General features: G+C 40.9%; 1 protein-coding gene across 2 annotated transcripts; it reads right to left on the bottom strand.

The window, feature by feature from the left end:
* Positions 1–477: 477 nt before the first annotated feature.
* LOC306827618 (uncharacterized protein C1orf21 homolog) lies at positions 478–24,325 on the bottom strand. Of its 2 annotated transcripts, none has more exons than XM_079349546.1 (6): positions 24,096–24,325; positions 12,666–12,795; positions 4,950–5,035; positions 3,892–3,959; positions 3,379–3,439; positions 478–1,895 (listed from the first exon to the last, which is right to left on the bottom strand). In XM_079349546.1, the coding sequence occupies exons 2-6, from the start codon at positions 12,754–12,756 to the stop codon at positions 1,842–1,844; spliced, it is 360 nt and encodes a 119-aa protein (XP_079205672.1). In that variant the 5' UTR covers positions 12,757–12,795; positions 24,096–24,325; the 3' UTR covers positions 478–1,841. The 2 variants fall into 2 exon arrangements, with proteins under 2 accessions (XP_079205672.1, XP_079205673.1); XM_079349547.1 differs by lacking the exon at positions 24,096–24,325 and adding an exon at positions 23,363–24,043.
* Positions 24,326–25,659: the final 1,334 nt, after the last annotated feature.

Below are 25,659 nucleotides of genomic sequence, written 5' to 3'. Positions count from 1 at the left end.
AATTAGGTTGGTTTAAATTTTAAAGTCATGAATTATATTTTTTCTAGTAAAAAGCTCTTTGCATTGCCTGTTTAGGGATGGCCTGACATAGATGACATTCATTCCCCAGATAAAGTTTATATAAACATGTCAAAATGATTACCCTTAGGTTAAACAAAACTTTCCCTAAGTTATATTAAAACCTATTTTCCTTGTTATGGCTGGAATGCAATTTTATTGACTTGTCAACGAGGCCTGTAGTAATCATTTTGTGCCAGCAGGTGGCGAATTGAAGTCTCTGTGTTCTGAGTCACTCTGCTTTGGATGCACAGCCTTAGGCAGCATGACCACGGGAAAATAGACTCCCCTTACACTCTTTTATTATACTGCCAGCATTACACCTCTCCATTACTCAGCTTATCCCAATACACACCAATGAACATGTGCACGCATACGCTCACACACTCAGTCACACAATACACAGACACACGCAATAAGAGCATCTTTGTTTTTTATTTTTTAATAGAAAAAGTATTCAAAATAATACAACAGGAAGAATCCAGTAAAGATGACAAAAAAATGTGACGAGGTCTGTGTCTACATGGTGTCCACACACCCTCTTCAGTGTGCAGGCATGTATGCAGGTTTGTGTGTGTCGCTGTGTGTTTATTTTAGAGAACACTGAACCAAAGCAGAAGTAGAGCTGTACAGAACACTTCTGATGGATGCACATGACAGGCTGCTGGTGAAATGAAATGGATGATATAATGTGTGTGCTTGTTTGTAGTAAATGTACATGCTCAGGTCGATGAGAGTTGAATGAGAGTGTGTTGATGTGTATACAATAAAAAAAGACTTACATATGTGTTTGTGAAGGAGGATGCGTGGAGCTGAGACACAGATGCTCTGAACTTACGCAGCATCAGTCTGCCTGCTGTGGTGATGGGGATGATAATAACATTATGATGATACATTAAGAAAGAAGCCAAGAGAAAAAACAAACTGAGGAGAAAAGAACATCACAAAAGAGGAGGCAAACAAGTGAACACAGAACAGAGTTTAAAAAAAAGTCCTTGACTTCAGAAGGCAGGAAGAGTTTTAAAGTTTCTAAATGGCCAGCTTGCTCTTTATTCTCTCTTATTAAAATATCACAGATGTGTTCTCCACACACTCATATTTCCTCCTCCATGGCTGTAGGAAGGCAGGCCAAAAAGTTCAGAGTGGATCCTGGTGATGTAGATAGCTCCTCTGCCTCCTCTGAGGGGCTTCACCACACATCGCACAAAGGCTTTTGTACTTCCTGGGCCTTCCTTTGTCCAATAGATGGGATTATATTTTCAGGGTTGGACAGACAGACAGATATGGAGGGACAGTTGGAGGGATTTTGTCCTGCTTGAGGAAGGAAATAACTTTGTGACAGTGTCTAGTCCTTTTTTCCATGTTCCTGGCGATGTGTGCCCTTCCGCCGTCACATCCTCCTCCATCTCTCCCTCATCTGTCGAACCCATCATCGCACTTCCACCTCCATCTGTCTGCACCAGAGGCCTGAAGGGCGGACACTCTTAAAAAGGGAGGGCAGGAGGCTTTGAAGTAAGTGTCCTTTATACCATTTGTCTCTCTCTGTGTCACTCCCATTCTCTATCTTTCTATTAAAATACTATCTTTACCATACGTCCAAAATCACACACATGCTCATACCAACACATAAAGTGTCTCATCACATCAGCGCCCCATTGGTAAAACACTGATTAAATTCTCTCTCTCACACTCTCTCTCTCTTGCAGGCACACATTCACTAACACTCACACACTCACACACACTGTGAGGCTCTCTGTAGGGGTAACGCTCGGGGGGCCTCTGTGCTATGTCCCATCTTCATCTTCCTCCTCCTCCTCCCCCGAACAGTAGTCTCGCCCCTGCAGAGAAATACAGACAGGTGGATAATTGGCAATTTTTTCCTCATCTAGCTTGTTCCCGCTGAGTGTAGTCAGTAATAATCTTCTTAAATTGACTGATCTGTCTGCATGCAAAAGAAAAGCATGCACCTGTTAATCTAGATGTGTCTATACAAACACTCATCTATTTGCAAGTTCGGGCATAGAGAAAAAAAACTCTGGATAAGGCAGCAAAGTGCTGACAGGTGGGCCATTATGTTGTTTTGGTCCTTACATCAAGAGATGACTTTACTGCCTTTCCTTCCTCGCCACATCAAAATCACCAAAATTGGAATAAAAATATATTCAACAATTACCGTACGTTTTTACCGTACGAGAGGATTTTTTTTTTTTAACTGCACCACGTTTTTCTGACAGCTTTATTTAGATGTCATTTTGCAAATAGTAAATAAAAGTTCTATCAGGGAAATCTATATCTCCAGGTGTTTGGATAATTGAACAAACAACTGATTTAAGGATTACAGGGTTACAGAGGTTTACCCTCTATATTCTGATTTAATACTATGTTAACAGAAAAGAGGACTTATTTATCAATAATGAAAAATAAGTATTGCTAGCAGGAGTATTTTGCTTTAAGAAAACTTAACATCTAATATATGAAGATTATTTTTTTTTTTAATTTAACCTCCCAACTGTTTGTAAATAAGTAAAGATTTAAACTATCTGAACACTTTTTCAAAGCTTGTGTAGAGCTGACTCTGGGAGAAATGCACAAAAATTCCAAAATACTTCTACTGTCCTCTACTTGTGCAATTGGCAATAAATCTAATCTAATCTTTGCTCTGTTTTTGACCTCTACTGACTTATGAGAGTTTATCAATGGCCGATTCCCACATTAAGAGGAACCACTACGAGTTGATGGATAAAGCCCAAACTAATTAGCTGAAAGAAGCTTAACACCTTGTAGATGTTATTGAACTGGGGATCTGTTTATATTTTTCTACAGTTTCATAACTATGCCTACTCGACATGTCCAAATAGCATATTTAACTATCTTCTCCTCATAGCAATTAGCCAAAAATGAGTCTCTTTCTGCAACACTTATTTATTCAAGCTATGACAAATGGAAAACTTCTCCCACATCTGCAAATCAACACTTGATTGATTGCAGGGTTCAAAAACAAAAAGGAGCTGAATCAAGCAATGACTTTGTGTCATTCCTCTGTTAAGCTACATCAATAGACAGAAACAAGTGATCAAACTCAAGTGACATTATAAGAAGTATGAGAGCTCATTACTGCACTGTTGATCTCTTCCTCCCTCTCACACATGAGGAAGGGAGTGCTGAATATGAGAACTGATGGATGTTTCTACGCTAGCCTGTCTCTTTAAATGTTAAAACGCAGCTGTTTCTTTAAACGCTCTGACACCCCCTCGGCCAGTTCCAATAGGCGTGCTAACCAGATATACGCACACGTGTACATTTAAACACACCCAACCTCACCTTCTCAATCTTCTCATCCAGCATCCTGAAAAATTCCTGCTGGCTCTCTGACGTGTGAATACTGGGAGAAAATAGAGAGAGAGCGAGAGAGAGAGAGAGAGAGAGAGAGAGAGAGAAAGAGAGAGAGGGCGGGGCAGAGGAAATTGGAGTTAGGAGACGAAGAAGAAAAGGGAGGCAACAAATACATCAAGAGAATTGTCCATTACACCCCCAACACAGCACATCAGTACACACACATCAGTACACACACACGCACACACTCTGTGTGTAATCTGTCTTAGTTATGAGCCTGTGGGCGAATTTAAATTATTACTATACAGTATTAACCCAGCCTTTTGTGCAAAGGCTAATTAGTCTGCAACATACACAACAAGACAGGCGAAAAATATCACTTTATTCACACCTTTTAATATCAGCACACCACAGAAAACTAAAGTACACTAATGGACACTGAACACAGCAGTTTTTTCAAGAACAGTTCAGATAACACACATTCGATTCTTGTCCACTTACTTAGACTTGATATTGGCAGCATTGACCTCTTTCTGCTGTTTGCCTTTGTAATGCACGTTACTCTTCTCCTGAAAGACAACAACACCATTAGTTTTCATTATCAACTGATAATTCAGGGGGAAAACAAGAACTTATATCATCAAACAACCCCTCCACGGCAAGCAAACATCACATCTGCATTATCAAATTATGTCCCCGCCCAGCTGGCACTGATTACACAACAGCAATAAGACATCAAGCACAGATATAGCTCATGTGCATCTGATACAACAGCTCCATCTGGTCTGATGATGGTTTGCCACCAAACTAAATAAATATTATAAACAATATGTTGATTCACCAACCGAAATAGTGCAGAGTGTGTGTGTGTGTGTGTGTGTGTGTGTGTGTGTGTGTGTGTGTGTGTGTGTGTGTGTGTGTGTGTGTGTGTGTCTTTCAAAGGAAACTACAACAGTGATAATGACAGTGAGAGAAAGGAAACAAATACAGGTCAGACCACACGTGGTAGCTGTCGTTGGGTCTTCTAATTTTTTTAAGTCAAGAAAATAAACTATTTCAACAACTTGGGCAGCTGACGTGTGTGTATGCTAAATTCAAGACATTTTAGAAAAAACAAACTCAAAGTACTTTTTATTCTAATTTTCTTGTGTGTAATCTTTGATTACGGCTTTGAATTCCAGAGGACAGGAGGATTATAAGTTTACTTATGCAAGTTTTGAACACTAAAAAACAGATTTCACTGAAGATAAAGAGACCATGTTTTACAGGATGGAGTCAAACCAACCACATTCCACACACGCCGGCATGTTGTCCCTACCTGCGTGCATTGTGCCTTCTTTGTGTGTTTTCTCTTGTGTAGAACAGAGAATGAGTGTTTATGTGGGAGCTGTCGAGGCTGACGGAGCTGCCTATGGACACAAACACGAGCCTGTTTGCTTCAGCTGATAAACTGTCAGGAAAAGGTCTGAGGCTATGTTTGGTTGATGGGTTGTCAGTGGAGCTGGAGTTAGTGTGTGTGTGTGTGTGTGTGTGTGTGTGTGTGTGTGTGTGTGTCTCACCAGGTTCTCCTGGTTGCGTGCATTCACTCGATTTTCATCCCCTCTCATGTACTTCACCTCCTCCACTCCCTTCATCTTGTATTCATCTGAGAGAGAGAGAGAGAGAGAGAGAGAGAGAGAGAGAGAGAGAGAGAGAGAGAGAGAGAGAGAGAGAGAGAGAGAGAGAGAGAGAGAGAGAGAGAGAGAGAGAGAGAGAGAGAGAGAGAGAGAGAGAGAGAGAGAGAGAGAGAGAAAAGGGTGGTTCAAAAAAAATTTAAAGATATGATTAAAGGAGGGAGAGTAGAGCAAGCAAGGAATAAATGATATTTATCAGGCGTCTTCTGCTAAACAAAAACAGACCAGATTCTCTTCTCCTTTCACTGAGCTCAGTTTGATCTAAAAGGCTCATGATGACTGAACAAAGTCAAATCAGCTCTCCTTTACTCTTACTGCATTTTGACTATATCACTGATTTAAACATAATCTGCCCTAGCTTATCTAAAGACTAGAACCTGGACTAGAATACAGTGTCTTAGAAAGTCAACATGAGAGCTGAGGTATAAAAAGGACAAGTCATTTCCTTTCCTTTTTAGCCACAGCTACTTATCTGAGCGAAGAAAAAGTATGAACACAGAGACAGTTAGAGGGAATACACGTCGTGTATTTGAAGTGAGAAAAGAAACTGGATAGAAAAAATGGGACCAATAAGAAGGAGGAAGCTTGAGAGAATTAAAGATCAGATAAATAGCTACTAGGCTACAAAGAACGCTTAGACAGATTTTTCAAGACAAACTTAGTGGCAACAACAGTAACATCTACAAATCTACACAGCACAACCCCAGAACCTATGCATCCTTAATCACTGTTACATGTGTAAATTAGGGCCTGAAGTGTTGTGTCCTGGTTACATATTTTACACTGAGCAAATTAGTGGTTTGAACCCATACAGCTAAAATAGATGCAACAAGTGGTTCAACAACAACACATTTTATTGATTAAGACTTAAGGTGACAAATTATACTCCTTTTCAACAAGTTTACGTACATCTCAGAGGTCCCCTACACAAGTGTGTAGTGAAATTGCTTGTTGAAAATCCACTCTGATCCTGTACTCCATCATGCCTATAAACCCCACGCTAATTCAGCCCTGCTCATCACAGGCTGTATCTGAGTCTAAAGCTTTAAATGCCAGTGATCTGTTTCTGACCCCGCCCCTCTCTGGAGGGCTTGGCTACTTATTTTCCTCTCAACACTTCTCATCTCGTTGCTGCTTTTCCCTTCTGTCTAACATCACTCTGCTGTCTTCTTCTTTTATCCTGTCGTCAACTTCTTTTGCCAGTACATTTCCATTCACGTTACCCTCATTCATGTCAAAAATGCCAGTGTGAGGAGTCACAATGTGAAACAGTAAGTCAAATTGGCAGGGAACAATGTTTATCATGCCATATTTTTTTCTGTAAAATGCCTATATTTGGCACCAGCAATGCAATAATTGTTTGACAGAACTCAGGAAGACAATATACGGAAGTATATGTCCACAGCCCTTTCATATAATAAAATACATCCACGCAAAAGTTTGGACAGAAAAATTAAGTGTCAGAAATATAAAGATAACTGCCATATTCCTATTGATCCTGACACAACTGCATTATTACACAAAACAGACCTAGAAGTGCCACAACAGGAAGAACAACTCCCACAGGAGCTTCTGTCACACAATAATCAGCGATACCGCATGAAATCTGACAGCAATGTAATGGATAGGAAAGTCTAAAAACTCTGCATACAGCACCTTTACGTAAGAACAAACCCCACCTAACCTTGAGCAGAACAATAACAGCACAGTGGGTTTCTGCTGACTGCCTGGCTGCTGGACATTTACCCAATAAAGAAGCTGAGACACCGATACACGCTGCCACCTCCCTGCCTTATCTGCTTGCACTCTTTGTATTTTGCCCTCACTCTATCAGCAGTGTTTGTTTATCCATGAGTCTGTCTGTGCCAACCCTGCACCCTCCTTGTACTCTGTTTGTCACAATTCACCTGGATCATGTGTGTGTTGTTTGCCTACCCATGTGAGTGGCCACCTGTGTGTCCAACTCTTGCATGTGCAGAAACCTCACTGTAAAGCCAAACATGGGCTGCACAGGCCTGCGTATGTTAAATCATTTGAAAGAGAGCGTGAAAGAGAAGGAATAAAAGTTGGCTCATTTAAGGGAAAGAAAAGAAACAAATGCTGACAACTTTCTTTCTGCCGTTCTGTTTGTGTCAGGAATGTAAACGTGTCAGAGCAAAACAGCTCCTGTCTGAACACGCCGACACACACACACAAAGGGTTTTATTACACTACGCAGGCCCTCCAAAGTAAGTCCTGGTCTGTAAACATGTAGCACATACACTTGCTGCAGAAGGAAACAGAATTAAGAGCCCGTTTATTACAGGGGCAATCCACATAAATATAAAGCTATATAACCTGAACATTAAGGTGGAAGCAGATGATTATGGAGGTGTACTATGAGCTTATTAGTGTCTAATAGGCTGTTTAACAGCAAATTTCCAAAAGTGTCATCTTGCCATTTGGGTGAGTTTCTTCCTGATTTGGTTGAATGTTTGAGTATTGTCACTGTGCTTAATGTGACAAGTGTGAATAGATCAAAGTGACCCAGCTCACACCAACCAACACTCATCACATCGCAGGCTTTCCTCAGTTTCATGCTTTGTGAGTAATGAGTGTGTGTGTGTTTGCACTGTAGGCACTGTCACAAGGAACTACAGGGGTGTTTCATCATCCCATCGTCAGACGAGGGTTTTAGGGAATAGAGTCAAGTACTATTTTAAGAAGCTGTGGACATGTTTGTATCTCAGATTAAAGACCAAAGCTACATACTGACCTTAAAGTATTGATACTTAACTGCCATACTTAACTACTATGAGAGACTGTGTGTGTGTGTGTGTGTGTGTGTGTGTGTGTGTGTGTGTGTGTGTGTGTTGTGTGATTATTTATTACATATCCTCAGGTCTATGAATCAGCAAGTTTTTGTTTTGTTTCGTTTGTGTTTGTGGTGGGTATGACTTTTTCAATAGCCATCTTTGGGCGTATGTAATAGTGTTGATGTATTTCTATCTTTGTGCACTTGTATTTTTGTGTCTGTGTGTGTTTAGTGTGTGTGCATGCGAGCGCAGTAGCCAGCCTGCCTGGCCTGTGGCTATGTCATTCTGTCCTTCCTGTCGAGTGTCCTCCCTCCCAGCCATTCTGGCTCCAGGCCATCCCCCGCCTGTTTGTGACATTTACACCTGAACACAAGTCTCATCTCTGACTCAATTAAACACACAAATCAATCAAGGGGGAATCAGTTTACAAGTACCGGTAAATATCTAAAAACTGTGCTTATTAATATGACAGCATTACTTTGTATGTTAAAGATAAACAAAATTTCTTGAATTTCCCTCAGGATCAATAAGGATCTATCTATCTATCTATCTATCTACCTATCTATCTATCTAATTCCTAAAAGTGCTAAATGCAACTTACAATGTGAAGACTTGTAGAGGTTGAGGTTCATGCCACTCGACGTTCAGGTAGGGTTATTTTCCTGAACTTATTGTAAAAAGGCCTAATTGTGCCCTCGTCCTTAGACTTATCCTGACGCATCCTGGGTCTAAAATCGAACATTCAAAGTCTGGTGCTGTCATCAAACCTTACATCTTGGATAATTCACTGAAGACTGGTGTTCTTAATTTCCAGGAACACCTTGCTGCACGATTACACCTGGAAGCTTCCCAGAACATCCACAATTATGCAGAGGTAACCACTGGAGCATCTGAGCAGACTTGTTGAAGCAGTGATAGTTACATGCTCTTTCACCTTCTGCCATATTTAAACAGACAACTGGACCAGCACCCTTCAGTTCATTAGCACGTTTCACCTCCTACAGAGTCATTCTTTCTCTCTCCAGAGGCTGAAAATAGGCCTGAACATGAGAGAAATATATGCAATGTGTGACAACGTTCATTATTGTCATGTCCTGTTCAATATTGTGATGACATTATGAATGTAACAAAAAAACATGTGTGCATATTAAGTACAACTTTCATATTTCAGCATTCATGTTTGCAAAATGTCCCCTCTGAATCCAAACTTTTTTTATTCAACACTAAAATTTGCATCAATGAAGCTGAAGGTTTTGGATAGCTGGGACAAGCTTTATCTGACGTATCAAAAGGGTGTCAATGCATGGCTGTTATGCCCAGGCCTCCATCCAATAGTTAACATGATTGCATGTTAAAAGAGAAAGCAAAGTCTGTTAAGCTGAATGTTTAATGCAATGGTTCATACTGGATAATGTTAAAACTACAAGTTAATTGTCCAGCTTTGAAACATTGTTTGACGTAGTTCTTTCTTCATATCTGACTGAGAGAGAATCCCCTGAAATGTTAGGCATTATAAGTTCAATCAACGATGTATAATTGCTCTCTTTCATTTGTGTGTAATAATATTTCCAAGGACGTAGCATACTGATAGAGAAATTTCTGTTCATTCAAGCACCAGCTGATCTATCTGGCACTAATACATAATTGTTGAGCCATTCCATGGCTCCTTTAGCAGGTACCTTGGCTTCAATGAAAAATACCTGCTTTGTCTTAAAACTATATTCAAAATTGGTCAAGCAGTAGCAGTGGATTCTGTAAAAAGAACAGACCTTAAAATCACTCAGCTGCTCCGCTTAAATCCTGAATCAGAATCAGTTTTAATGCCAAGTACATTTCCATATACAAGGACTTTGTCTTGGTGTATTGGTGTGAATGAAAAAACAAGGCTAAAATAACAAGTACTTAAATTCAATAAAATATGAGATGATCCTTGAACAAATGGTGAAATCTGCACACCACCACGTTGTGTATACATGTTAGTATGTAATCGGATAAACATACAGAAGCAAACACACTCACTATGTCCCCTCCAATCTGCTCTGACTGTGTTGATTGTAGACATCAATAGAATGAATTTGTGGAAAGTGTTGCTATTTTCCCTCGGCGTCCTTCAATGTTTGTGTAATGGAGCTCAGACTCTTCCGGTAATTGTGCAGAGAGACTGGGGAATGGGGGGGGGGGGGGTTATTGGTGGACAAGGTCTGACAGAGTCGGCCATAAGAAAAACTGGGACGTACACAAGCACACACACAAGAACAGACTGCCAGATGAGTGTGAGTGAGAAGAGGGCATATATAATACATAGACTGATCTGCAACATGCAAAACATTTAGAAACACACACACACACACAGTCTGCTGTGGGTTTAGATGTGTGTGTATGCAAGCCGACTAATCTTTTCCGCCTCCATCATGAGAAGTACACCGGATGCAGTGAGGCAGTTTGACCCAGGTTGGAGAGGGTGGCAAGTTTAGCAGGACAGAATGACTACACAGTTTGTGACAATGATTGAAATAATGAAAACTAAAATAGGAAATAGAAAGCTAGAAGTAAAGGACAAAGACAGCTAAGACGGGGATAAAGACTAGATAAAGAAGAAGGGGCATCCAGAAAGGATGTTATTATCTCTAATCCACACTATCCAGGTCATTTTGATCTTCCACCTCCACAAACACACACACACACACACACACACACACACACACACACACACACACACACGCAGAAACAGCAGTCTGAACCAGCCTTCACTCAGCTGAATTCCCCTTTAACCAACATCCAGAGCATGGGAGAAGATGGGAGGAAGAGGGAGGAAAATAGAGAGAGGGGCGGTGAAAGGACAAAAGGTTGTGACCTAATGTTGTGCCAGAGAAGAGAGAAAAGAGAACTGGGGAGTAGAAACACTAAGAAATGGAAGCAGGAAGAGAGGGAGGAGGAAAGAGGAGGCAGGGAGGGGGGTACGGGACCCAAAATAGAGAGACACGAAAGAGAGAGGAAGCCTTGAAAAGGGGAAATAAGAAGGGCAGTTGTGGAGAGAGAGAGGGAGAAAGAGAGAGAAAGAGACAAGCAGCAGTGTCAAAACACGTCATTTTTATCCTCTCTAGGAAACGACTCCACTCCTCCTATCTCTCCGCTCGACTGCTGTATCATTCTGTAGCTCTCTAAAAAATGAGGAAATGGTAGAGCAGACAGAGATATCCCAGGAAGGGGTGGGGTGGGGTGGGTGAGGTTGGATGAGTAGAGCATGCAGTAGAGTGAATAGCCGGAACGAGATGGGAATCAGCGAGAGGTCCAGGAAGAGGTTGAAATAGAGGGAGAATGACGGGTCAGAGGGAAAGAGGGATGACGGAGAGAGAGACCTCCTGTGGGTCGTCATCTGCCACCTCCATCGGCTTGTGTGCAGTCATACCAGAGTGTTGCTCCTAATTCATAATCGCTGTTAATCCCTCCGTCACCCATCCTCTCTCTCTCTCTCTCTCCTTCTTTAGCTTTCACTTTTTATTTCTGCACCTCACTGCATTACAGCCAGCAAGCAATTAATAAAGCTAGAGCTGCAGTGAACCATTATATTCATTACAGATTAATCACATCAATCAATTCTGTAAAACGACATCATGTCGACCAGGACTTTATGTCAACCATAAACTGTGTCCTACAATTAATGGATGACCCACATAACTGCCCAAACTACAGCAGGATCAAATGTAAGAAGAAATATGTTGTTGTTTTTTTAAAGACTCCTGAAGGCAACAGGGACATCTTAAAATCTAACACTTTGTTAGACTGAAATTTAGAAACCCATTAATATTCGGTTTAAAATATGTGAAACTGAAAATGGAAGCAAATTCTTGGGGTAAAAAGTACAGGATTCAAGTAGAGACTGTTTCTTGAGTAATGAATAATGGATTATTGACATTTTGGTGCTTTGATTATCTGTCAATCTAATCCGGTGAATAATCCATGATGTCAATACTCTTTGACTTTGGAGCAGGGTCTACTTTTGACCCTTCATGTGTCAAATTTCTAAATAATCAAACATTTGCTTTCCTTTGTTTCTGTTTCATTTTGATAAGTAGTTGCTGGTTCAGCTCAGTCTGCGCTCAACTAGTATGTGTATTCAACTGTTGCCATAGCGTCTATGGCTGTGGATAAATGCCTACATCGGAGAGAGTAATTTATTAGTTGCTAGTTAAGGAGATCTAAACTTATAAAGCTAACTTGAAGATCGACAAGGAAAGAGAGCGTATGACAGATTTACTATAGATTTATGATGATAGATGACGTTCTGCAAAATCTTTAATACACAGATCACGACCACCTATGATAATGTATTGCATATCATCCACACTCTCTCTTCCTACATTTTTTGCATATTGTTAGTGTATATATACAATGACTGACAAACTTCTACAACAAATCCCAAATTTCTCCTGATGCAAATCAAAGGCATATTTTAGCAAACCCTCACTGCCGTCAGAATCCACATATCTTTCAAACACACATTTCCAGCCTCAAACACAGATTGTCTTTTCAAATAATACATCTCCAGCACTGGGATTCACAACAATTGAGCCAGCACATTTATTGTTGCACTCTCACTAACTAGTAAGTTCATGAACTTTCAACACGAATGACTCCCAAAAAACTGCAGTGTTGACAGTTGTTGTGGGAAATGAAGAACTGAACACTCTGCCTATGAGCCATAATGAAGAGGATCGATCGCAATGGGTCTGCACTGAGTGATTGACTTACTTAAATGGAGCTGTGAATCTTTTATTGACAGCTGTGTGTGTGTGTGCATACTGACCACTGAAGAGGTCTCCATTGCTATAGGCCTTGCCGCGTCCCTCCTCATCGTTTGGCACGGCCGACACCTGCTTGGCCGAGGTGCAGCCCATGGCCTCACACTCTGAAAGCTCTCCTCATCGCACTCTCACCTGGAAAAGACAGAAACAGCCAGCAGAGAATTAACAATATTGTTCTGTTTGACAGTATTCTTTGAACATGTCCCTTCTCATTACCCCAAACAAACAAGGTCAGTCAATGAAAAATGCTCAAAAGCTTAGTACGTGTAATCTATTTTATTCCACAGATACATACAGTAAAACACTTCTGAGAGGAGTTATTAATGCGAGATGTATGTGTTGGGAAAAAAAGTCTTACATTTAGCTTTGTTTAAGGCATCCTATTTTTAACTATGAGGCAGAAAAGCCTTAAACACATTATTTCCTCACAGTAGTGTCCTTTTCACACCTTGTGTTTCCAGCCATTCATGTAGGTTGAGTGTGTCATAAAACATTAGTGGAAAGTAACGTGGGCATTTTTATGAAAGTGCTTTTGATCAAAAAATGATGTGTGAAATTGTTTCCCTTTCTGGTTAAGAATAACAACAGTCATCTGTGGATATTTTTGTTACATGGTTAATTTTAAAACATGTTATGTTTACTGGAGGTAAAGAATAGTCTGCAAACACAGCACTGATGTAATTTCAATCTGTTTAGTTGACACAGCTAACATGTTAGCAAACAGCTGAACGATTTATAAATCCAGCAGATTTTGAAATACACTAACATTTATCATTCTGAACATGGCTCATAAATACTTAAACATTACACATAAATGCTAAACTGTTTACAAATAAGTGTCTTATATGTACTCTCATTGTTTTGTGGTGTGGATGCATTGGGTATACAGTTTACATTGTTTAGTGAGGTTTTAAAAGCTCCAAATTGCCTGCTTTGGCTGTAAAGTTTTTAAAGTTGTTGTTTAGAAATCTAAGAAACACAAAGATGCAATCCTGGGGACCATAAGGAACGCTTAGTCTCAGCCTGTTTAGAACAACACTTGAAAACAGAAAATGAATATAATAAATGGACATAATGTGTATATGTTGTTCAGATGACACAAGTTTAAAAAACATGTCAGTACTCTCTCCACTCTTTAAAATTCTCTTTATCACTGGAGGGATTTAGCGGAAAAAAAACACGTTTTAAATCTCATTTTATTAGTTAATTGAAGAAATCAACTTCGTACGGATTTTTACCTCAAGTGGCATTTAATCACATCGCTACCTTTTCCATCATGATCATAACATAACATTTGATTTATGTTCAGAAAAGAGGAAATGCCCTCCCACTCAGAGAAACAGCGACTGGAAGCTTTCAATGTCACTGTTTGTCAATCACTGTCTGGCACAACACACTATAGATAGTCGCCATGTCACTCACACATGCCATATGCTGTCATTGACAGAGCCCATCTGACTGCTGCCAGTTCCAAAAATGGACGCTCAAACACACATTCAGGCAGCCACTGATTATCAATCAACAAAATGAAATTTGCTGTGTTGTGAGGAGAGGGTGTCTTAGATGAAGCAAGTAGAGGAGGCTGGAGAGGCTTATTAAGGAGGCATAAAAACAAAGAAAGGAAAGAAGAAGGACAGGAACAAGGGTCAAGTCAGGATGGAAAATAGGTGGGATAGAGAGACGCCAGAGAAAAGACAAGTGTAAAGCTTCAAAAGAGCGCCGCCTGCTCGTCCTCCCTCCTTCAGTGATCCTCAGAGCGTTTGAAGTTGACATGAGGCCAGTGTTTACTCCTGTGTTTAGGCTGCGGCAAACCAGCCTCCATCTCTCTGGACAGGACACAAAGCACCAGGTGTACTGGGTGCAGGGAGGGGGTATATGGGCTGGTGTAGTGCGAGCTGTATTTGTTATATAGATATACCACGCTGTATGTTCTTTTAATGGATGCCAGATAATTTAGCTTGCAACCTGTGGGACTGATCGTTTCTTTGCTGAAATGCCAACACTACATTTCTAGATCTCAACTATTAGATTGAAGGCATTACTTTTTATCACAGCAGACAACAACAAGGCACTTTCTTTCTACCCAGTTGTAAACACTACAGTGCATCCAAAATGTGTATTATTATTATGGCTGTAACACAATTTGAGATCATTCAAATTCCTGATTAACCAATGTATCAGCTTCAGCTTTGATTTTAAAAACGACATAACGCAAGTTTGATAAGGACCCTTGAAGTGTTGTTTTTAGATGTTCCCTATAAATGAATACTTAGAGATGTATACATTATGAATGAGTACATGTGTCAATATCTCTGGTAGACAAACTCAAATTATTGTTCCATTAATCCCTAATACCCCACCACAACCTCAAATTTAATACATTGTACAGATACTGGGTGGATAGAGATTGGAGATTGTCCCTGAATAGCTGAAAATATCCTGAAGAGGTCTGACTGCTTGTGTCTTTTCAAATGTTCCATACAGTTACCAGCAATGGAAAATACGTTATTGTTTTACTCCAGCCTTATTAGAGGTAATTATACAGTGTCGTTCAGAGTTTGTTTGTGTGAGTATCCAGTAAATGATGTGCTTAAATAATATTAAAAGTGGATAGTTTTAAAATCAATACTGTAAATTACATTGTAATAACTGAAAGCAAAACTATGACTAGAAGATTCACGATTAGGTCAATCATATTACTGCTGTGGATATTGGAGGTTTGTGTTTGAGGAATAGGGAGTGTCTATCTTTTTCTCAGCTCTTCAGGTTAAACAACTCCAATCTCTGGAGCCTAAACTGAATCTACACATGAATGTCTCACAGGGTTGCCGGTGAGAGGAGGCTGAACTAAGGGAGACAGAATCACACAAGCTTTGAGTGTATGTGGTTGTGCGTAGCAGTGTGTGTCACCTGTGGCCTGCAGCATGCGTCCCGTATTGCAAGCAGCTATCAGCTTATTCCAGGCCTCCTGGGACACCTCTTATTACAACTGCCGCTCTGGAGCAACTCAATTACGAGTCACACGCACACATTCACTCACTCACTCACATAAGTACAGCTGGAGGGTCTTAAAGCAGTCTCAGGCACGTCGTCTCAAAAAGACACTAGCGGCAAAGTTTCAAAAAATAAGCTCATCCGGCATAATCCTGTGACAGAGTCGCTTCAAATGAGGGTTCTGAGGTGGTGGGCGAGGTCTGTACACGGAAACACTGAGGCTGGGCCAATGCTACCTGTCAGAGAGTCACAGTATAGTGAAGCAGATAAGAAAAAGAGCTTGAGAGGGCTACAGACACTGAAAGAGACAGAGAAAAAAAACTGCAGAGAGCAGACACTTGAGGCTTTTAGCGTAAAACTGATATGAATATTAGATCACTGAGATTCCCTCTGAAGGGACCGTATTGAGAAATGGGAGTAGCCTTGATAGATTTGAAGTTTCAAGGGGGTCTACAGTGTGTGGGCAGCATCTGTTTGAAGAGCTTTGTGTGAATTGAAACATCAATTTGTGTGTAGGAACAGGCTATAAATAGGCCCAGCAATCCCAGAGCCATTGTTGTGTGCAGGGATAATGTTAGGCTGTGTGAATATGTAAGCCAAGCTGCCTATCACTTGGCTTATATACTATATAAATAAGCTATGGCTAGGTCAAAGCAAAATACACCTATAAATAAATAAGGTCTGTAATAAGAGGAGGGTATGGCTACAACAACACAACAATCAGATATCTGTTGAATTACAAGTAGTCAGGTCAACAGGTCAAAAATAAAGATGCTAACAATTACCAACATGTCTAATTACTCAGGTTCTTACACACAAGAAGTCATTGTCTTTAAAATCCTCAGAGTAAGTCTTTGTCTTTTATTGGATGGGGGTAGGGAGTGGCTTCTGCTTTAATGAGAGTTAAAGTTCATTTCATTTTCATCAGAAGTTAGATCTCAGAGCTGGAACTGACACCACACCCAGGTTAAACATGTTCCATTTGCAAGTCGGACAAGCAACATGGACGCCACTTTTGTTTTGTTAGCTAAAACCTGACACACAACTTGATTGTTGTTTGTTGTGCAAAATGAACATAAAAACATGGCTTGCACGATGCATCTCAGTGTGATTTAGTTACACAAAAAAGAGGACACAATAGTAACAACTTTATCATTACTGTTGATGCACGTAGCAGCCATGTTGGATATTATCTCAGACTAATGGAATTGCTACGAGATTCCGAGTCAGAATTATGACTTCGGGGGGGGGGGGGGGGGTTCCTGAAGACGGATCAGATGTAAACTTGGATTTTCCGACTTCTGAGGTCAAATGAAACACACAGTTACATTTTTGCCTTTTACTTCAATCAAAAATTATTTAATTTTAGAGACTTAATCTGTGTGGCTTTTGGCAGTCCCCTGTGAACAATGCCTAAAATCCTATCTTTTGCTGATCCATTGTGCTTTCTGGAGAGAGAGAAAAACAACAACTCATCTTACAGTCTTAAACAGTGAAACGCATCAATCACTGTAAGTCTTTTGTGCAGAGATGTCAACAACAACAACAACAACTTTTCTAAAACCTTCCAATGGGGTGTGCCACAAAACTAGATTAGAGGGCAAAGTGGCTCTGTTGAACCTTAAGTAGTTTAGGGCAATATATTTTTGGAAACTCTTGGAATCATAATGCACTTGTGTGTAATGTCACAGAACAAAGCCATGCAATTACACAAAGGCCTTAGATCACAGAGCCTATGCATTCAGTTATTGATGTATAATATTCTTTCCTCCACTCAACCCCCTTCTCGCTCCTTTTTCTGCATTCTCTTTCATGTCAAAGTCAGACTTTTAATATTGAGGTTCATGGTTGAAGACTGATAAACTTTAAAAAAAACACAGATAAGGAAATCAATTAGTCTTTAGGGATCATTATGTATTCAGTCAACTCAAAACATTTATTTGACTTTAATATGGTCTCATTGGTTTTACTGCTCAAATTATGTGTGTCATTGTTAAGGTTTAGAAGAAGTGCTTTCTGCGCACATGTTCTGTGCGTAGAAAGCACTTCTTCTATATAAATTGTTGTATTTGTCGTAGGCATCAGTTTTGATTTTAGACTAAACCAGGTAAAACCTCCTCACCATATCACATTGCAGAAAGCCCCATATTTTTCTGAATTATGGGATTTCTTTGAAAAAAATTTCTATCAAATCTTTCAAAAAAGGTGAGGCAGTGACTCCCATCCTACACAATCATGAAATGATACACACACTTTTTCTGTATTAAATGTGTGTATCTTTTGTGACTCTATTGGTTTTTGGCTTGTTGTATTGCCAAACACACAGTGTTTTGTATTGAAATAAAGCCTCTGAGACACCATATTAAAAGAGACGCAAAACTGGAATATTCCAGAGTACCAATGCTTTTAGACTCCTCTGCATCCTCTTTGTGTTTTGCACGAGTTTCCATATGCAACATGATCAGCACATACACTGTCAGCATACGATAGTAGCAGTAACTCTGCTCTGTGCAGCCACTCAGTGATGCCACATGTTAGCCCACAGTGGGGCGTTGCACAGTGTTGATTTAACCCACAGGGCAGCTGCTGTATGCTACTCTCAGCTTGCCTACTCCTGTAGATGTGGAAGTGTGTCAATGGGACAGGCTTAGTCAGCTTATACCTCATATTGACCAAGTATCTTCAGCTCCTTCTGTCACAAACACACATATACGCATACACAAACACAAGATGAGCCTGTATTATCTGGTAAATCACTGCATCGTCTGAAGGGGATAAGAGTTCTTAATACCAACTGGCACACACATCCACCTCAGGATCCACGCTCTTTCCAAATGCTTAACATTCATCACAGGCATGCTTGCCAGGCAAAGTAGTAGCCAAATTAGATATAAATAAGAGTGATGTCAGCCTGCAGGTCAACCTTCATTTTCAGCTAAACTTACCCCAGAGTTGGCAGCGTCTTCTGTTAATGTTTTTCCATGTGTAACCTTAAATACTCCAAATCAAAAGTATAAACCTCTGCGACTCAGAAAGCTCTGACTCTTTTAAACACACACTGAGGCTAAATAGAAATCCTTCACACATGGCAGAAGACCAAGGCCTTAAAATGAGAATCATTTGGCAAACATACTGGCTTACCCATGCCTGAATATCTCGAGGTGGGACGTGACCTAGTCTCAGTCGAGTGAATAAGCTTTTATTTACAAGTCAGTTTGTCAAAGGTGGAACTCAACAGGACTGTGCAGGGGGATGTAAGTGTAGATGCTTGCATAAACACACAAAGCACATATAAGCTCAGCAGTGTGCATCAGCGCAAGGGTTTCTGAAGCACAGGTTTGTGCCAGAGGCAGAGCAAACGACCACAGAGCTTGAAAAACTGGCCGAGCAGAGTTTCAAGGAGGTGCATAACAGGTAATCTTTTTAACGCATGGATTTGTGTGTCAGTTTTTTGCCAGTTGGTGTTGCCGCAGTAAGAGAGGCTGACTGTGATTCAGCATCCTGGTAAGAAAAGAGATTTAAAAGCATTGGGAAGGTTAGTGATGACATCAGCGGTGGTCAAAACCACAGGGAGACAGTGCAGCACAGCCACCTGTGACAGAGCAGAGGTTCCTCCTCTGCTTCATCACGATGAATTACTAAGTGCTAAGCCAGACTGTGCTGGTCAGTGCATTACAATATACTGCACTGCTTTTGTTACAGCACAGTTTAGTATCAGTTAGTAGGGTGAGTCATAACGGCAATTCCTAAGTAACTCAATGACAAGTGAACTACTGTAGTGCAGCAGAAGTTAATGTTTAATTTCATAGTTTTTATGATGTTGGAAGGGGGTGGTGGTACCAATGACAACACAGCTTAATAACATGAATACTGAGCTACAGCTGCCCCAGGCCATAAAATCTGTGTTGTCATTAGTGAGTAAAGAGAATCAGAAAACCAATAATAATATATCAATCCTCTGTATAATACCTAATCTGTGTGCTGCAACAAATACATACTTGTACTTTCCAATTTACTAAACTCCATCAATTTTTATTACACTTACTTTCATTCAAAGCAAAAGTCTAAATGGCATACCTGAAGTAGAATCACTGCTGTGTGCTGCAGTGTGTCCTCTCTGTGACTGAGCAGAGCTTCAGTACAACTCCTGGGCCAACGCGCCATAATATTTACTCTAGCCAGGCAGCAAATGCTGCACCTCTCCTCTTGTCCCAGTTTAAGCACTCCATCAGTCTGACAAGCCTGGGACCGTCGCGCCACACACACACGACAGTGGACGGTTAAGGTTTCTACTGAGTGTGTGCTGTTGCTCTTTGGTATTTCTTACTGTTGCACAGAGGAGGACAAGTGGTTATAGAGGGAGGGATGGCTGTAAAGAGTGAAGTCGGGGGGTTGGAGGTAGTAGATACAGGAGCTCCTCTGTTCTGGGGGGTAAAAATGTAGGCTGGTTGTGTGACTGACAGCGAGGAACACATTGCACGTAGCTGAAACATGCGCTGGTGCAGAAAAAAAGAGCAGCTTTTGGTCAAGTTTTTACCAACACGATCTTTGACAAAAGGCCTGTGTTTTTACATCAGACACACAAAGTGGAGAATGCAGATGACATTTAAAGACCCTTGCCCAGCATGCTAGTCTAACTGAAATCTGAGCATTAGGCCTCAACTCGGCACAGGCCGGTAGAGCCAAATCGCACCAAAACGGATTGTTCCACTTCCACTAGCCCTGGCTTCTTGAGAGCGAGACTGATTTCCTGACGGAGCAAAAAAAAAAAAAGCAAGTTGTCATGCCAGTTTCATTGCTACTGCTCTGTTCTGCAGCTTCCAGTTAGTGACTGAGGTAAAAGCAGGTCAGAGCCTGTGGTAATTGGTTGGTGAAAAGCGCACTATCAAAAGGGTGGAAATGTAAGTGAAGAAATGCTTTGGTAAGTTTTTGACTTGCTGGAAACACCAACAAGAGAATAGCATTGGGTGGATCATTAAGCTAGCGTTAATTATTATAGTTGGAATCTTCTAACGCACCTTGGACGGGAGGACATGTTATTCTTCAGATTCAGTTAAGTGGTGTATTTTTAGTTTTGACAGTTACTGTGGTTTGAAGTAAAAGCATACAAGTCTGTGCTGGCTGGAGTTCCTCAACAGTAAAAGGGCAGCATGTAATTGCTGACAGTAAACCTATAAAAGGTGTTCTGCTTTTATGTTTTTACCATCATTGCTTTTATGCATTTAGTATGTGGGGGTAAGTGCTTGTTCGTCACATTTGCTATCAGCCGCACATGGCTGATAGAGCTGTCCTATTTCAACACAGTCGCCACACAAGGTCAAGCATGTTTATGTCTTCTCATCCAAATCCATCTGAATTGCAAACAAACCAACCCACAACCAGCAAAATAGAAGAATAACAGCATTAATATTCATTAAAAATTACCAGAGCTGAAGAAAATACATGCAAGTCTGTGTGTAATTGGCAGGCATGCAGCAGGATAATTGGCAAAGCTGTTTCGGATGTCAGACTGTGAGTGAATGAAGCATTGAAATGTTACGGGTGCTTTACGGAGGATCTGCAGGTGAGTCTGTGTTTAATTGCTCTCCACAGCTGGTGTAATATAGCACCCACAATGCTACTCTTTCAGATGCAAACCAGCTCTTTTCTATGTCCATCATCTGGCACAGTGACGCACATGGAACAGGAACACGAGGAAACATTTAATTCATTCGATTTTTCAACAGGTTGAAATCAGCTGTCCAAGAGACTAATGACAAACGTATCAAGGTATAAATGTATGCAGAAACAGTGACACTATCTTCTGACATAAACTATTATTTGACTACTAAGCAATACCCTTCCAATTTGGCAAAACATATACTGTATATTAGTAAATACGTTTTTTCCCCCTAAATTGGTAATTCAGCTAGACATCAATAAACAATGCAATTATAGCCTAGCCCCAGTTGTTCTGACGTCAAGAAAAATCCTGTTTAATCCCTGCAATGACATGACAAAACTTCTGCTCAAGTAATACACTTTAAAAGATACATTGCCCAAAGGCAACCAATTAAATTTTTCATAAGATGACAAGCTGTATTCTTGTTGTCTTTGTAGACAAAAACTGTTAAGGCAAACGCATGAACGTTTGGATAAAGAACCCAAGTAGACTGTTGTTCCTTATGAACTTTCACCAGTCTTTTTGTTGAATGTATGGGCTTCATTCAAGTTTTAATGCTCCATTTCTTTTCTCCTCATGAATCGATCAGGAATATTGTCCGAACCAAAGAACGGGCCTGACGAGATCCAATCAGAGACTGTTTTTATCTAAGGTGGTGATGGGAAATCACTATGCAGAGATTCACACAGCGCTTAGTGTACAAGTAAGAAAGATAAGAAAAACCTGGCAAGCTATTAAAGCTAACTCATTGCTGGACCTTGTCTCCATATCCCACCCCAACTGGACTATGAACACAAACTGCACTATAAACACAGTCAGGGAGAAGGAGAGACAATGTTTTATCATTGGACAGACACATATACTCAAAGCAGAAATGCAGGCTGTTAAGGCAAACGCATGAATTGGCTTCTGACTCAGAAGATGACAGTCAGAAGACCACCAATGTTAGGAACAGCCCACAACCACGGATCTGTCGACTGGAGTGCAGAAGGACACAAAAAGAAACAATGACGCAGATAAAAACAAAACAAATACTTTAAAGGTTTTTTGCTCCATATTTTGTTGCTTGAGTTCTAATGTTTCAGTCAGGTGGAAAAATATGACAAGCCAGTAACCTACACACACAAGCCGAGGGTATTGTGTTGTGCTGGCCCAGAGCTTTCTGCAATATATTGACTGCCTCATCACACCTGACAGCAATAAGCACTGCAACGCAGGGCACACTAAGTTGATGTCTAATACAGTTATGGGAACTCCCTCCACACCTACAAACACTAACCCATAGACAGACGGAGGATACATACTGGTAACCATGGAAACCCTCCACCTCGTCAAGTTGTGACATCACAGGTGTTGCATCATGACCCAAACAGGCGCCAAATAGCTAAATGTACTGCTGGTCAATCAGCTGAAGGGGAGGAGAAAATCCACATTTCTGACTTTCTTGTTGCAGGCAAAAGACACACAAGAACATTCCCCTGCACACCAACACACACACACACGATGCAGGAGGATGAGAGAGAGAGAGAGAGAGAGAGAGAGAGAGAGAGAGAGAGAGAGAGGGACAGATGGAGGTAGACAGATGAAGAAAGACAAATATATAAATCAAGCAGGGATGGGGACATAAAGCATCCACTCACTTGATAACCCATATAGGCTACAGTCACCCTGCTCTAAGCTGCTGTGACCGTTAATGCTTGGTCCCACCAACCTACTTTTCACACCAGGGTGCTGCACAGCCCCCAAATGGATGTAATGGTCTGTTGTTGATTACATGAGGAAATCTACAATGGCAAATGGCCATATGGCAGATTTGAATACAGCAGCCAGGCAGGGAGGCAGCTATGGTATCCCTATGCCAATGTGCTGGTTTCTGAATAAAAAATAAAACAATTAAAATTAACTCAAGCTAAGTTTCAGTATATAAGATGCCTGCAAATGAGTCTGTATATTAAATGTAATTCTGGCTCATTTGACTTCCCTGATAACCAGCAGCATATCCTGTCTTCCCTCAGATGTAGACAGCAGGGATGAGCAACCTACCTTTGGTAGTTTCTAACCAAAAAGCCTGTGGTTTAATAGAAGGCAATGGTTTTCTCCTATCCCACACGATATTAATAGCTGTAGGAGAAGCCTCCGGTCAGGCCACAGAGCTCAGTCCAGTCCTGGGGCTCGAGCTGCCGCTCGGCTCAACAGCTGTTTCCAGCTGTGCGTCCAAGAGAATCTGTGCGCTTTGTTCCCTATAGGCTGACTCGCAGGCAAAGGGAGTGCAAACAAGCTCCCGTGTGTCTACTTAGTATCATTTCCACAAAGGTTAACAGCCCATAACCAACGTAAAACTACGGTCTAGTCTTTCCTCTACTGAGTGTTTCCCCTTACAGCAAACGGCCTCCCAGCGGCGACAAGCAGGGAGGGAAGAAAGGGGCAGAGTGGCACGAGCCAACCAGGATGTGTGGAAAATTTGAAATGCGCTGAGCCAACGGGGTCCAAGCCGAGCGAGCATATAGACACTGCAAGCGAGGAATATGTGCAAAGATATGTGCAAACGCATATGCTTTGATACAAGCTGCGTTAACGCTGCAAAGATCCCCACAACCCGAAACAAAAACAAAAACATCGACGGACGTGTGCAGGAAGGAAAGCGCCGGGTAATCACGGCTCACTCAGGAAACAACAACAAAAGATTGGAGTAAAGAGGGAAAGAAACAACACACCGACGTGTAGATAAATGACACCTCGAGGAGTCGATTAACAAGTATCACACCCTGGTACTTACTCAGATGAACCGGTTCCGCTCGGTCCACTGAAGGATAGCCGGTCAGTCTTCCGGGCTGTGAGTCGGGCGGGATCTGCGCTATGAAGACTGGAGAGCAGCTCAGAGCCTCGAGGACTTAACGTAAACTGTGGCTTGCGTCATTTCACCAGGATGCCACTATTGCGCGCAGCAATGCAGCCATCTTGCTGAGGAGTGCCAGACCAACTCAGCAACCTCTACTGGACCTGGTCTGGACTGCTTTCCTTTTTATGATTCCCCAGAAAATTAAAGTGATCCACATGAGCTGACTGAGCAAAGACAGTCTGTGGCGTTGAACAATTGAAATGAAGATTGTCTTTCGGAAATGTGTCAAGTTTTCCACACAAAAATCAGTTTCACTTTTTTCCCCAGGAAAATATCTATAGGTTTATTTCCAGTTACTTTCCAATAGTGGTGAACAACAACTAAGATTACTAAGACTAATTCTTACAGAGGACAACTAAGACTATTAAAAGTGTGCATGTCTACTACATTAGAAAATCAGTGCCACTATTAGAAAACTTCTTCAATGTGTCAGTCTGCTGTGACTCAGTGCTCCTATTTTTACTTAATTGAAGATTAATACTTATTTCATCCCCGTTATCAGTTTGACAGTAATGCTTTGGTTCTTCCTGAGTTTTCCAATTAGATGTCATTTGTCTCAAATTATTTTGTAGTTTCATTTTCCAATACGAAGTCTGATAAATCAATCGTGTTTAAATGGAAAGTAAAATGTACTAATTTAATACTTTTCATTAAAACGCAACATCCAATTTTCAAGTATCACATAATGTCAAAGGCCTTGTTCACATGCACCTCCTTTTTTGCCAGTCTGGACACAACGATTTTTTTTTTTTTTTTTCCAAATCTGATTCCAATCACATCCACAGGTGGTTTCCAATGCGATTCAAATCTGATTCCAACCACATACACAGGTGGTTTCCAACGCGATTCAAATCTGATTCCGACAGATCCGATTCAATCTGAACATCTGGGTCACAACGTGACACCATTGACAATTACAACGATGTAGATCCAGCAAGCCGGAAATTAACTTTGTTCAGTGGAAGAAAACAGCAAACATAAAAACACTAGTAGACTGCTCCTCAAGACTGTTTGTGTCAGAAATAGATTAACTTATTTGTCATCCATGTTGCTCTTGTACTTCAACGTCGTAACGTAACCCGTTACCATATAAATCAATGTGGATCAGACCACGTCAATATGGACAGGCAGAACTGGTCACTTGCAATTTGTAATGTGGACTGTCAGTCAGTTAGATTGGATTTTGATCGGATCTGTGGGGTAATTCGGATTTGGGTGCCAGAGGAAACAAAAAAAGCCAAAGAATCACACACGTCTTCCCTACTTCCCTCAAGTTTTATTTTTAATTTATTATGTGAACATATTGGTTTAGTTCTCCCACTTCCAATCAGTAAGCAGCTATAGCACGACAGACAGATCATACAGCGCCCTCCTGTGGCTGTCTGCAGATGTGTGATCCATGTCACAGTACTGCTGAGGGTGTGTCTGCTCCACCCGTTGT

This window comes from Symphodus melops, assembly GCF_947650265.1.
Source record: "Symphodus melops genome assembly, chromosome: 8".
NCBI classification, from domain to species: Eukaryota; Metazoa; Chordata; class Actinopteri; order Labriformes; family Labridae; genus Symphodus; species Symphodus melops.
This window is presented reverse-complemented; position numbering and strand designations above follow the sequence as displayed.

Bases quoted from the DNA above. Each gene is read 5' to 3' on its own strand.
- LOC306827618 (XM_079349546.1), bottom strand. From the start codon at position 12,756: ATGGGCTGCACCTCGGCCAAGCAGGTGTCGGCCGTGCCAAACGATGAG. The intron at 3,960-4,949 runs GTGAGACACACA...GTTGTCTTTCAG, and splicing joins CACGCAACCAGGAGAACCTG to GAGAAGAGTAACGTGCATTA. The intron at 1,896-3,378 runs GTGAGGTTGGGT...ATTTCTCTGCAG, and splicing joins TGGATGAGAAGATTGAGAAG to GGGCGAGACTACTGTTCGGG.